Genomic DNA, 13,235 nt, shown 5'->3' on the forward strand with positions numbered 1-13,235 from the left:
CAGGCACAATGGAGGAAGGGTTTTATTTGTTGGGACAACAGGCAATCCTAGTGAAAGCTCCCATATTGAAAGTTTTGCTTAAAGTAAGCAAAGGCACTGAACTGCAGCAGGTGGTGTCAGGAACTGCTGCAGAGCACAGTCTGGGCACTGATGTACTAACAATGTAATAACTTAGCACTGAGTAAATGACCAGCCATGTTCCTTGCTGAGACATTTTTCATTCAAATCCTCAGGCGGAGCAGTGGGTAGGCAACACCATTCCTACAGTTGCACTTCCCTAGACTGAGAGCTGTGAAGGCCAGGGCTGTGAAGTGTCTATGTATATGGTGCTATCCAAAATAAATCCCATGTGCAGTTTAGAAAAACATTTCTGGGTGTGACTGTGGTAATACCTATTATGCTGTTGGTTTTCTGAGAAAGCTGCAGAAAAATACTTTCCATTAGTCTGTGCTTAGTAGGCAGCAGGATCCAGTACCAGTCTCCCTGGAGCTTGCTGTAAGCCACAGACTGCTCAAAAGCTCTGCAGGGGTCCTCTAGGCCTGGACCGGTAACCCCATTTGGGACTGGCAGCTGCTTCATTTTGCATTAGAACAGGAAAGACTCATCTAAAATGACTAGCCTTGACTTGTAAATAAGACCTTATTTATCTAATAAACTACCTTCCTACCCCACCAACACTACTTGCCACCTGTCAGAATCATGCAGGTTATGGGCTAAGCCTTTTAATCACAGCTCCAGGGAGCAGGTCATGCTTTCACTATGGATTTGTTCAATGAGAAGGTATTTCTGTGAAACACAAGTCCTGTCCTTTTAATTTTTCCACAACTGAGGTGATTGAGGTATGATTCTCATTTTACTGGAAGGCACCTGCAAGTGAAATGATCAGTAAGGGCTCCTAATGTTGGGCCCTGCTGGTAAAATACCTTCTCTTTTACTTTGCTATAATTTTGTTTCTGACCTTGCTAATATCTGCAGCACCTAAGGTTCAGGGCTCTGCCTGGCCAAACAAATGTGGAGCAGAGCCTTGCCAGCTGTGCTTTGTAAGAAATGGTGCCTGTGGTATTCACAGTTCCCTCAAGAAGGCGAGAGTAATGCAGTAATTTTAAAGAGCTTTTTATTAGTAATGCATAAACAAGAAATTGCATTTCAGTACCACGTAACATGGAAACAAGCAGAAGACAATTCTGTTGCCTTTCGCTGTTAGAGATGATGCCCCTGGTGTCCCTGAAGATGCGCAGACGGTACATGCACAGTGACAGCAGAGAAGCAGGGGAAGCTCAGAGGGGAAGGGTTTGTGCTTTAGGCCTGTTCATGTCCAAAAAGTGCAGCTCCTATTTGGGATTTATTTATTAAAGAAGGGGGTTAGGGAGATGGAACCAGCTTTAACAGAAATACAGCTCAAAGCCCCTTCTCATTATCTTCATTTTGCTTTTGATTCACAGGTAGTGTAACCACCAGCCCTTCAACAGTAACATGCCCATGTTAAAACCTCCTCAACTGAAGCTGGGCCTTGGGCTCTGTCTCTCCTGAAAGCTGGGACATGAGAGTGCTGCCTCTCTATAGATCTGTGCCAGCTGAACTGGGTGCTTACTTCCACCAAACTTTGGAAACCTACCTCCTGCAGACCTTACATCAGCTCATGCCCATGTCCTTTAATTCTAGATTTAGTAGTTTCTGAAATCCAGTTTAAAAATCCCATGCTGCACTGTCTGGCCCAGGGCCCATCCTGCAAAAGCCAAAGCATTGCTGGCTCCCATTTCTAAGCACTGGTGTCACTGGTTAGAGCAATGCAGAGAGCTTAGTGGAAACACCTTCTTCAGCTGCATTGGAGGGACCAAGAATATGTTTTTTTCATACTAAGTGCTCTTATGGGCTGGATTTATTTTAAAACAAATGTATCAATAATCAAACAGGTCCTTTTCAGCTGTGAGTTTACAGTAGCAGCATGGCACCTTGACAGACAATCTGCTTACAAATGTATTTTTTAATTAGCTGTAGTAAGGACTGTTCTGAAGGGTCTGTTCCAAAGGGCTTCCTCTAGAAATGTTCTACAGAAGCCATCTCGCTGACCTTTGCAGACTGCAGCAGCTCCCGTTATCTCAGGACACAGAGCCTGGGCTACCTCACATCTGACACTCAGTTCAGCCAGGCACTGCCACTGCAAAACAGCCTGTCCAGGGAAGAAACTGGAACATTACTGAATTGATTTATTGCAAATAAACAAACTAAGCTACTACTGCATAAAATTTTATACCTATTTAGTTCCATCTCCTGATTATGCCCCATGACATTTGTTGAGTGCAGATCTACCATAGAAAAATTCATTCACAAGTCTTTGCTTGTCTAAGTATTGTAAAGTTTCATCTCTCTGGAATTTGTCTCCTACCTGGAAGTAGGGCTAATTATTTTCAAGTACTGAAAGCAGATGGAAACTTGCACTGACTGATCTTACATCTTTCAGTTCTGGCACTGAGCACTCAGCTCTTCAGCAGCAGTTCTCAAAATTCTTTAAACCATTTGTAACCACTTTGAAGTGTCTTTTTGCAGCTGGGGACATGGAGCAGCTCATAGCTTGTGCCAGGGCAGCTGAGCAACATGGGCAACTCTGGGATCTTTCAATGTCAAGGTGAGGGAACAGGGAAGGCCCCAGGCTTCCTCTGCTCTGGGCTGCTGGAGCTCACAGGTGCCGCTCAGCACAGGAGTTCTGTGGCTTTGTGTATCACATCAGGCTGAGCTAATGGCCCTCAGTCATGGTTCTCCTACAAGGAAGTTCTGGGGAATAGTAATTTCAGGTACCCAGAAAATCTGAAACACAGTAGTAAAAATCAGACAGGAACAAGGAAAGAGGTTTCTACAGCTGGAATTGGTATTCATAAACATTCTCAGACTGGCCTTAAAATACACGTACACAAAAGAAGAAATAAACCAGAGCAGCTCCAAGTTATCAACATGGCAACAGTATAAAATTTTCTGGTAACATGAACATAATCCATGTGCTGTAGCACCAGTGTAGAGTTGCAGCACCTTTCTCTCATGCCTGTGTGCTGTCACTGCTTCACAGATGAGACTGAGCTCTAAGACAGACATTCCTAAGAGTTGTGCAGAGCTGCTGGATGAAGTAAAGCAGGAAGGTAGCAATCAGGAGTTTAAAGCTGGAGGTTCTAAGTAAGTTTTAACCTATAGAGCATGCAGCCAGTAATGAAGCAGGGAAGCTGATGCTGAACTTGATTAGGGAAAAAGGGATGCTCAGGAGAGAAGAGAGAGTAAAATGTAAGAGTTGTGATAATAACGTTCTTTTCACTTCTGGTTAAAAAACTAAACCAAATCCATCAAAAACCTCTCTGAAAGACTGTCAGCATTTCTCTCCCAATGATGAGGGAGGGATGGACATTTCCCAAAGCCTGTATTACATGCAGGACAAATGTGCTGCCTCAGGTACAGCCCGCCAGTGTTGGAAGAAGCAACACACTGGTAACAGAGGGAGTTGGCTGCAGGTGATGACGAGGAGCTAATCACATCACTGGGGTTACACAAGCAGTTTTTACTGCTATTCTAAGGGTACTTCGACAGGTTTTCATCCCTTCATGCAGCCCAGACAGTGTTCAGCTGTTAATGCAATCATTTTCGTTAACAATTCTTTGCCAAAAGAAATATCTGACTGATCTTACAAAACTATAAAAGCATGAAAGAGAGAGAGACAGAACCTTTAAATCAATTTCCCCATGAATAATTAACACAGACAAGGGTTATAATGGAAAGGCATTTTATTTTTACCAGGTAACACCCCTCCCTGTATAAAGGAAGTAATGGAGAAAGGGGGAAAAAAACCCAACAACCCCTCAAAACACTATTGTCACCATGAACACTTGAAAGGTCAGGTCTGAGAGCTGTAGCAAAAGCCTGCTCACATCTTCCATCACTGCTGTGAGGCAGAGCTGGTTTTGCATTCCCCACAACCAGGTTCACATACAAAACAAGACTGATGCTGCCAGAGGCATTTTTAGCTCCTTGGGTCTCCTATGACATATTTTGACAGACCTTGGGCATACTAATAAAGCTAAAAAAACCCAGAAGAAAATAATTTTAAAATTCATGGAACAGAGTTCACTGTGCTACTGCTGTGTTCTTTTCAGCAGTAATTATCTCTAAGATGTGCAAACGGTATTAGGGGGCTGAAAGCGTTAACTCTAATAAAAGATAACAGCCAACACACATATAAATAAGACTCATTTCCTTTTTAGAACATCATGGGAAAGTCAATTCCCATTGCATGATTGATGGAGACTTCCCTAATTATTAATAAATATATTACAGATATTTACAAGCTTCTGATTTCCCCCTCCGACGCTGACGTGAAGTTCAGCCCGTAACTAGGACATGCTGGGCAGCACCATGGGGTGCTGGGCCAATGGCTGCAGTGGATTTGGGATGCTGGTGCAGGCAGGGAGGAGACGGAAAGCTAAAAATAGCCAACTCTGCAAAGCCAGGCAACCAGCGAGCTGAGCTCCTTTAGGCTTTCCACGATGAGCCAACCCGCTGCTTCTCCTCTTGCGGAACGAAATGCCAGGAAAAGATGGAGCAGCTGTGCCAGGGAGGAAGGGATGGAGCGAGGAGGAGAGGCAGCCCTTCACACCATGTCTTCTGGAGCCTGCCACAGCATGTGTCAGCAGCTTGGAGGGTTTTTTCCAGGGAAAAAGAGAGGTTATCCAGGCCCTGGCCCATGGCAGCCTTGTGTGAGCTACAGGGAGCCATCTGTACAACCACTGCATTGTTTTTCAGTGTTTCTTCCCTGCCCAGCACAGCAGAGCCTGCCTTGAGCCAAGGACTTGTGGGAATTCTGGGAAGGCACAGGCCGGATCACAGGGCTCTGTCACTGCCCCAGAGCCACCCCCAGACACTGCCAGAGTGGAGCAGGGCACACCCATGAAGGACTTGTTTGCCTTTGTAGGCTCAGGAGTTACTTAGTCCTTCATCCTGCCTGCTCTACAACATCCCAAATTCCTCTCCAAGAGGAAAATAAATGTGCTGGATGCTCTGCACCTCGGTGGCTTGAGGACACCAGGGAAGCAGACTGTGAGCAGAGGACTGTAACATAGCCAGGGCATCTCCATGAAAAAATCATGACAACAACAGGGCAGATGCAAAGTGAGATTTCCTGCATTTGTTTCCCTCTGGTTTCCCTGGTGCACTGTGCAGCAAACACACGGCCTGGTTTTGGCACAGAAACAAGAAAAAGTGCTGATGTGACTGAGATCGGGCGACCCTTCCAGCAACAGCAGAACCTTTCCCACCAGCCAGCCTGTGCTGCTCCCCTGCAATCCCGCATCCCTATCTCATCCCAGGTGCCTGAACAGGCTAGACACTTTTCCAGAAGTACCATGAGGAGAGGACTGTGACACCTGACCTTACACGGGACAGCAAAGAGGGAGAGTTAGCACTGAGCCCTGCTTTTCCTGTTCACATTGGTTCAGAAAAAAAATCGAAACTATTTCAATAAACCCTACATATGCAAAAATTCTCATTTTCCAAGGGGGCTTTTAACAAAAAATAAGGATGGCTGACTCCCTGGGAAGGTTTACAGAGACTTTTGCATGTGCTTTTCAAATCAGCCTAAAAGAAACTATATGGATGGCTGCTCCAAAGGCTGCCAAATGGGAGCCAAGCAGCCCTGGTGCCTCTCAGCCTGGGCACTGTGCCTTGCCAGGGCCAGAGAGGCAGTCTGTCTCTTGGGCTTTTTGAACAGAGGAAGCTGTTTTGGTTAATTCACTTTTAAAATTATGTTATGGAAGTCCAGTCCCAGCTACTTTGGAGCAGTTCTGAGGTATCTCTCATTAACTCGAAGTATAGAAATGTTAATAAATAGATCTGAAACTTTTCTGCTATGTCATTCTATAATACACCACTATATAGGTATTAAATATGCCTCAGGGTATTAAAAAATTTATGAAAAAAGTTACAGTAGTTGATTTTCAAGTATTAATAACTTGGCTATGTTAGCTTGTTTTTAAATACCAAAAAGATCTGGCCCAAATTATTGACTAAACTCTGTCTATGACTGAATTAAAAAAAAAAAAAGTATTTTGAATATCAAAAAAAGTGCAAAAAAGCATGAGATGTCAGTTAATGTAAAGTTGTTGGAACTTCTAAACAATTAGTCTAGCACTCCCTTGTGAGTGAATTAAAAGGGGGGAAAGAATGAAAAAAAAGATTACAGAAAAAAAAGAGAGATCGCTCCCAATCTGAGAGAGCACCGTCCCAAATTTCAGCAGAACACGAATTTTTACAGCCAAGTTACAAACCCCAGAAAAAATGGGGTTACTAGTGGATATGCTGTCAGACAGAACTATAGCAGTATCTGTGTGCTCCATTATAATACAAATTTACACCTTACTCACTGCTTTCTCTGAGTAACCACGAGAACAATGTTACAGGTATTCAGTTAAAATTAGAAGCCTCCCTTATTTCCCGTCCTCCCCATAAACTGTACAACTTTGTCTACTACTAAAATTCACTGCTACTAGTAGTCATTATCATACATTCAAGATAGAAAGTAAACTACTAAAACCTGCTCAGGAGTCACTCAGAAGGACACTAAGGCTTAAGAAGTACAGCAGCTCAGGGGTATGACCGACCACACGGGCGAAGAGCTTTGTCACCTGCTTTGCCCCAGGACACTGCAGAGTCCCGTGCTGAACCCTGATCTCAGAGCAACCAAAATGGTTCAAAGGAAGATGGATTTGACTGGAGCTGCTCACGCTGGTGAGTGACACAGCCCTTGGCTGCCTCAACAAGGGTGTGAGCATTCCAAGGGTGGGAATGCAGCAGGACCTACTGCTTGCTACTGCGCTAACACTGACACTGTGCTAGATCTGGCTCTCCATCACACAGCTGCTCTCAGCTCCTCTCCTGAAAAATGATTCAAAGCATGGTTAAAAAAAGATTGAAAGCAAGAAAAGGCTTTCTCATTTCGACGCACACATACAAAAGAGGCAACAATTTCAAACTACTGATTTTCTCTGAGCGCGAGCAGCTGACCCGTCGCGTATCACCCTGCACAGATCCAAACACAGCGCTCTGTGTCTCTGGGAACTGCTGGAATAGGAAATCCCGTGATGGAATGCAAACCCAAGCCAGTCAAGCGGAACGAAGCAATGGGTGACAATCCGGTTCCAGTGACCTCGCTCATGGATGATGACCTTATGGAGACGGAAGCAAAGCAGAAGGCACACGGCTCAGATTTCATTGATCGTCCTTTCTGAGGGGCAGTACTCCGAGGTTCCTGGTGATGACATATAGAAGGACTGCGTTTTCCTTTTTAACCTGGCTCGCTTGTTGGCCAGAGACAGGCTGCGCCGGCTTGAGTTGATGATTTCTGAGATGAACTTCTTGCAGTCCACGCAAACCTCCATTGTGCTCCAGTCCTCCATTAATTCTTTGGGAAACTCTTCATGTGACTTATCCACAGACTTGGACCTTGAGGTCAACCTGGAAGGCAAAAGAACAGGATCTGTCACATTATTTGTCAGCTTGGCTATAAGCCCGAGGAAAGATCACATCAGAAAGGTCTGGATTTAAATTTTCCTTCCTCCTGTCCCAAATTACACCAAATACTGGAGAGGACAGCTCCTGCCTGGATTGGCAAGATTGCAGGGTCGCTGACTGAGGGCATGTGTAACATTTATATCCTGGCAAAAACAACCTTACTAGTAACTAAAAATAGCTGATGTCTTTGGCTGATCTACACAGCACCATAGCAATGGTGATTTATACAGAGGGTTTATACAGCAGATTCCCACAAAAAGGAGCATTTCTTTTATATTTAAGTTCTTGGATTAGCTTTGACAACCATCTGTGTATAAGATATAAAACCAACAGATAGCTTCATAATATTAAAGTGAAAAATTTATGAAAATTGGAGTAATTAAAATGAGGGGAAGAGAAGATCCGTGCAGTAGACATCATTGAATTCTCATTCAGTGGGTGATTGCAGCCTGCAAGGTTTATCTGCAAAGAGTCCATTCAGACCAGAAAATGACATGTTAAGGATATCTTCTCAGAGGTCCTACAGAAATACAATTGTCCCATACTCTCATTATTTTGCAGCTGTAGTGTGAAAAAGGTTTAAGAGACTGTCAGGCTGCTATTTCTGTGCATCAAAGCAATGACTAGAAGAGACCAGGCTTTTCAGGCTTCAGGAAAGTCACTAGAGGCATTAGAAACATGGCCAGCTACAAAACAGGTGAGCGGCATCTCGTGATTGATAGCCCAGCATGAAACATTTGGGGAATATTTGCAACAGACACAAGTGAGGCCGGGCTGTCTCTAACCTGCTCCGCAGGGAATGGTGGTGACTGGTAGAGGGTTTCTCTGGCCTCATGAAGCTTTCTCCCCTTTGCAAGGTTGAAGGTCCCAGGGAGAAGATGGGGAGGGTGGAATATGGCTTTGATGGCAGCCGCATCTGTTGGGAACAGCACAAGGCACATGCAGCATCATTACAAAGATTGAAGCTTTTTAGAAAGGCTTGAAACTTGAAGTTTGCTTACTTACTTTTTTGCAACACTGTGAGCATACAGGCCTGTGTAAAAAAGCAAAAGCATGAATCAATCCATTGGGAAAAATTACTTTTAAATCAAGAATAAGGGATTTCAGGAATTAGAAACCTGCTCCTCTCTGTCCTCCCCTTAAACAAACGTTTTTATTTTTAAAGCTTCTCCAACATAGTAACTTCACTCAGAACATGAACCCAGAAGCAAGGAGAAATGCTGAACAAGAACTACACCTAAATTAAAAAACAGGGAAAAAAAGGAAAATAAGCTGGTTTTCCTCTAAAGAAACATCTTCTGGTGAGACCAAAACTCAGTGATTACATAGATCTTCTGACTTATTGTCTCACTGTTAACTTAAAATTTATCATTTTGCCTGCAAATACTCCTTCTTGCATCTCACCAACACTCAAAAAATAACCCAAAAAGTAAATTGCCTTGAAATGTTTTCCCCAAACATAGAGGTTGTAGAACTGTTGAGTGAGGAGTCTGAGTAAACTCCATCTTGCATTCTCATAAGCATAAAAAAAAGAAAAAAAAAAAGAATGCTTCTCTCACTTTTAGTCCAGAGTTTCAGTCCAAGGAAGCAATTCAGTCACTTACAAACTAAATGTTTCTGCATAGTTTTTTAACACAGACTGTTACAGAAATAAACCAAACCTACTACTGTTGTATACAGCAGAAATTTTTGAGGGTTTCTAACATATAAATCAATAATTTTCCCTATGAAATTGTACTCATTTATTAGCAGACATAAAATACTTACCTCTTGCAGAACTGACAAGTGTAAGACCAGGTAAAGAAAGAAAACCTTCTTGTTCGACAGCAAAAGCAGAGCTAGAGGAAGAAGAACAGAGGAATCCACAGTGTTAAGCAAAGTCCGACACAGTGATGACTTCACAGACCAGTTGTTGTTGACAAGGTCACAGTGGCAGTGCTACATCCCATTCTGGGGTCTGTACTTCTAAGATGATACTGAGAACAAGATCCAGAATTGTATCTTCATATATTTAGAAATAGGCCTTTGATTGTTTTGCCTAAATTAAATACTTGCCCATTAACTAGATAATTTTGGTTAGAAATAAAAGCAAACTATTTTAATAGTGGGGTAAATTAATTAAAGCCTCAACCTACTTTGAGATTTGATAAAAGCTCATTACTAAACTTTATATATCATGACAACAGGCAACAGTTGAATTTAATGAATGACATTATAAGATTCTTGCTCCTCTGCCTTAAATTTATTAAACCTTTAAAATAAATCTGCATACTAGACACAGGTAGGTCTGTAGATAAAATGCACAGTGAAGTCAAAACAGACTTCCTGGAGGTGTCCAAGAAGCACAAATCAAAAGTGGGAGAAAAAGATGTTGCTTCTACTGGGGAGTACCAATCTCCAATCTGCAGTTTACAGAAAAATGCATTAAGTTAAGGGTTCTTTAATATTAAACCTCCTTCTGGAGTCACGTGTTGCATCACTTCTCTGAAGGCTTTAATTCCCTCTGTGCTTGATAGTAAGGATTCACATATTAAAAACATGTAGTTTTCCACTGCTATTTGTAATTCTATTACCTGGAACAGAAAAAGTAACCAAACCTACAGAAGGCACGGGGACAGAAATCACCTCAGTCAGTGAAGCTCAAACCAGACACATACAGATACACTCTGATAATTGCAAACACTAGTGCATTTTTATAGACAATCTGAACAAACAAGGTGTTTCCATGAAAAGTTCTGATGTTTCTGGACATCATTCAAAGAAGTTGACCCATGTGTCACACATTTAGGGGGATCTTTGGTGGATAATTCTTCTTTCTCCCCAGTAGAGGGTAAGAAACAAATGTGTAAATGGGAGGCTTGTGAAACTGGCCTCTCTTAGTACCCTTCAGAGCCTCCCCAGACTACTCAGTCCTACCTTTCCTTTCTTGAGAGCAGTGTAGACATCTTTATATTGCTGGTACTTCTCCAGCTCCGCCTTCACAAGCACCTGACGGATGTGCATGACCTCCTCCACTGTCAGAGCCAGACATTCCACGGGGTAACAGAACTCCTCCTGGAAGCCAAAACCCCCATATTATTTCAAAGACAAATGGCTTCATCCAGAGTTCAACTTAGACATCCAGCCACCTGGTTAGTAACTCCAGGAACAGGGGGGTTCTCCCATCAAACTGGAATAGCACTGGCTCATTCATGGGCATCACATGAGTGCCAAACCATTGGAAGCTGCATAACTGTGATGTAAATAGTCTTATGTTCAGCCTTCACAACAATGACAGTTTTCTTCATCCTTCCTCCCTAAATCACTTGATCCTTCTCTCCATTTGTCTTTTATTACGATCATTTGTTTCAAGCCAATCAACATTCAGACTTATATTTTGAAAGGGAAAATGTAATATGATAGATAGCATATTTTTTGTATACTGTTTGAGGTATACATCAAACAATTTCTCTGAGGCTTCGTGATGCCCAGAGTGGCCAAGGAAAATTGTTAGTAGCCCATTCTAGCAGAAATTTTTATTCAGTGGTACCACATCTTGGTGCTCACATGATCAGAATCACACCAAGACTATAAAAAGTTACATCAGTTGAGGCTGAAAAGTTCTCCTTTCTGCTCCAGAAGGTAACAGCAGCAATTTAAGCTTTACAGAATAATGTTCCAGTATCTAGCAAGTGAGCTGGTTACCCAGTGTTGCATTATAAATGGCAGAGCCTCAAATAGAGAATTAACAGTACAACTTTCCACTTAGAAAATTTTGCATCTGTTCTGTGTTGCAGCATTTAGGAGAATACGGAGTGCAGAACTCCTGAATTTGGTACCAGGGAATAAAAAGCACCAACCCAATTTGTAATCCAGCCCAGTAGTTGATTATACATTTCCAAAAGAAAGACAGAAACCTCTGTGGGAACTCCCATTGCTTAATGCTTAGTGAACCTTTTCAGTCAGCCCAGAGGGGCTACTGTGCAGTAATGACAATGACAGGCAATGCTCTCTGAATAAACGAAGGAAATTTCTCCTGCATACACAAAGACGTGGCTGACAGTTTGGAGATCTCGTTTACAAATTGAAGTGATGAATCGGATTAGTACGGAAATGCTCCATTTCCATGTACTCAGAGGTCTGTTCTGTCTTTCCATCAGATTAAAAAGAAAATCTTTCTACGTTGAAGACCTGGCAAACATTAGCATTTAGGAACCACCACATTTTTTAAAACTGTTGTCTTACCTATCTAGAAAGGGAACACAAAGAAACTTCACTCTGTTTAGGGTACCCCACAAAAGACTAGAATTGAGTTAACTTTGTTAGATTTGCCAGCTAAACCTTTATGGTATAGAACACTAGTTTTCTGGAAAAAAAACAACTACATCAAAAACAGCTGCAATTTGCTTTGAGGTGTAAAACTGCGCAGCCAAAACAAAGTATCTTCTGTTCCTTATGAGCAACTTTACAGCTAACCAGCAGCTCTCAGCATTTCGTTCTGGGTTCTTCCCATAGCAACTGCCTTGCTATGGGGAAGGCACGGCTGAAGGCTGGGGTGGCACTGGAGAGGAAGTGGGTGGGACAGCGGGATGCACACAATGCCAGCAAAACCCCCCCGAGTCTGCATCGTGGGAGAATGAGGGAAACTCTCTGAGGTGAATGAGGCTGACTGAATGCTTGCAATCAACCAGAGCTTTAAGTCCTTTAGAAATACATTTCTTACTTGAAGCTCTTCCTTCCCCCTCATGAATGCCCATTCCTTTAATTTACAGAAGGATGACGTCGGGGAATATTGCTCCTTTGAAGAAATTCTGCAGATCTGCTATAGGTGTGAGCACGTACTAGGGGAATAGTGTGGGCCTGTTGTCATACCAATTGAAAATAAATACCATTAAAATATAGAAATAGCCAGCAGGCAGCAGGGGAAACATAAAAAATATTCACATGTTTAAATGCTAATGTTTTAATTCCAGTGGTTACACAAGGACAACAAAATGTTAATGCAACATTAAATGAAAGATAAATAATCCCATTTCAGAAAACTGCTTGGTTTGTTGTTTTTTTTTTTTTCCCTTTTCAGAATATAAATAAGTAAACAAGAAAATCTCTTGTTTCTACACTACCTCTAAGGCATTGAAATTAATTAAATTTTGCTAAGCACTGGCTAAACTTCATTGAACAATGATGCTTTGGAGTTATTGCTCAAACTTCCAACAATAGCCTACACCCAAATTCGGCAGCTCCAAGTGAGAGTACTCTCTGTAATACTCGCATAACAGAACATAGTAAAGACAAAATGTGGTTTGAATGGTCTTGAATTTACAGAATTTACTCAATACGCTTTATAATATTAAACACAAGCCAGTATGCTTATTTTTAGAGGGGAAAAAATACTATTTGAAAATACTATTTTGAATATGAAGTTTCCATGATCCTCTTGGGGACTGGCTTAACACTGACTATGCAATCATCTTATAAACACTATAGCTTAAGGCGTTTATATATATTTTTTTTTATGCAGGAAAAGCAGGTAGTAAGAATTGCATATCCATAATGTGCTTTGTAGGTCATTCTCAGTGTACACACACCTAATAGGTTCTTATGACTAACACATTTTTACTCTAATGTATTCCTTCTTCTCATTAAAGGATGTCACTAGACATTCAAATGAGTTGCATTAGTAAATTGCAAAATGAATGAGCACCAGAGTGGCC

General features: G+C 42.1%; 1 protein-coding gene across 5 annotated transcripts in view; it reads right to left on the minus strand.

Moving 5' to 3' along the window:
- Positions 1-1,097: 1,097 nt before the first annotated feature.
- SPIRE1 (spire type actin nucleation factor 1) overlaps positions 1,098-13,235 on the minus strand; it is a 128,456-nt gene continuing 116,318 nt past the window's right edge. For all 5 annotated transcript variants that reach the window (XM_088053727.1, XM_088053729.1, XM_088053724.1 and 2 more), the window contains 5 exons: positions 10,459-10,596; positions 9,310-9,380; positions 8,548-8,575; positions 8,328-8,458; positions 1,098-7,485 (listed from right to left, as the gene is read on the minus strand). In XM_088053727.1, the coding sequence (XP_087909853.1) occupies positions 7,233-7,485; positions 8,328-8,458; positions 8,548-8,575; positions 9,310-9,380; positions 10,459-10,596 (621 nt within the window). In that variant the 3' untranslated portion in view covers positions 1,098-7,232. The remainder of the gene's footprint in view (positions 7,486-8,327; positions 8,459-8,547; positions 8,576-9,309; positions 9,381-10,458; positions 10,597-13,235) is intronic.

Source organism: Pseudopodoces humilis, chromosome 1 (genome assembly GCF_049639895.1).
Source record: "Pseudopodoces humilis isolate 2021_Gansu_Grassland_sample_001 chromosome 1, ASM4963989v1, whole genome shotgun sequence".
NCBI lineage: Eukaryota > Metazoa > Chordata > Aves > Passeriformes > Paridae > Pseudopodoces > Pseudopodoces humilis.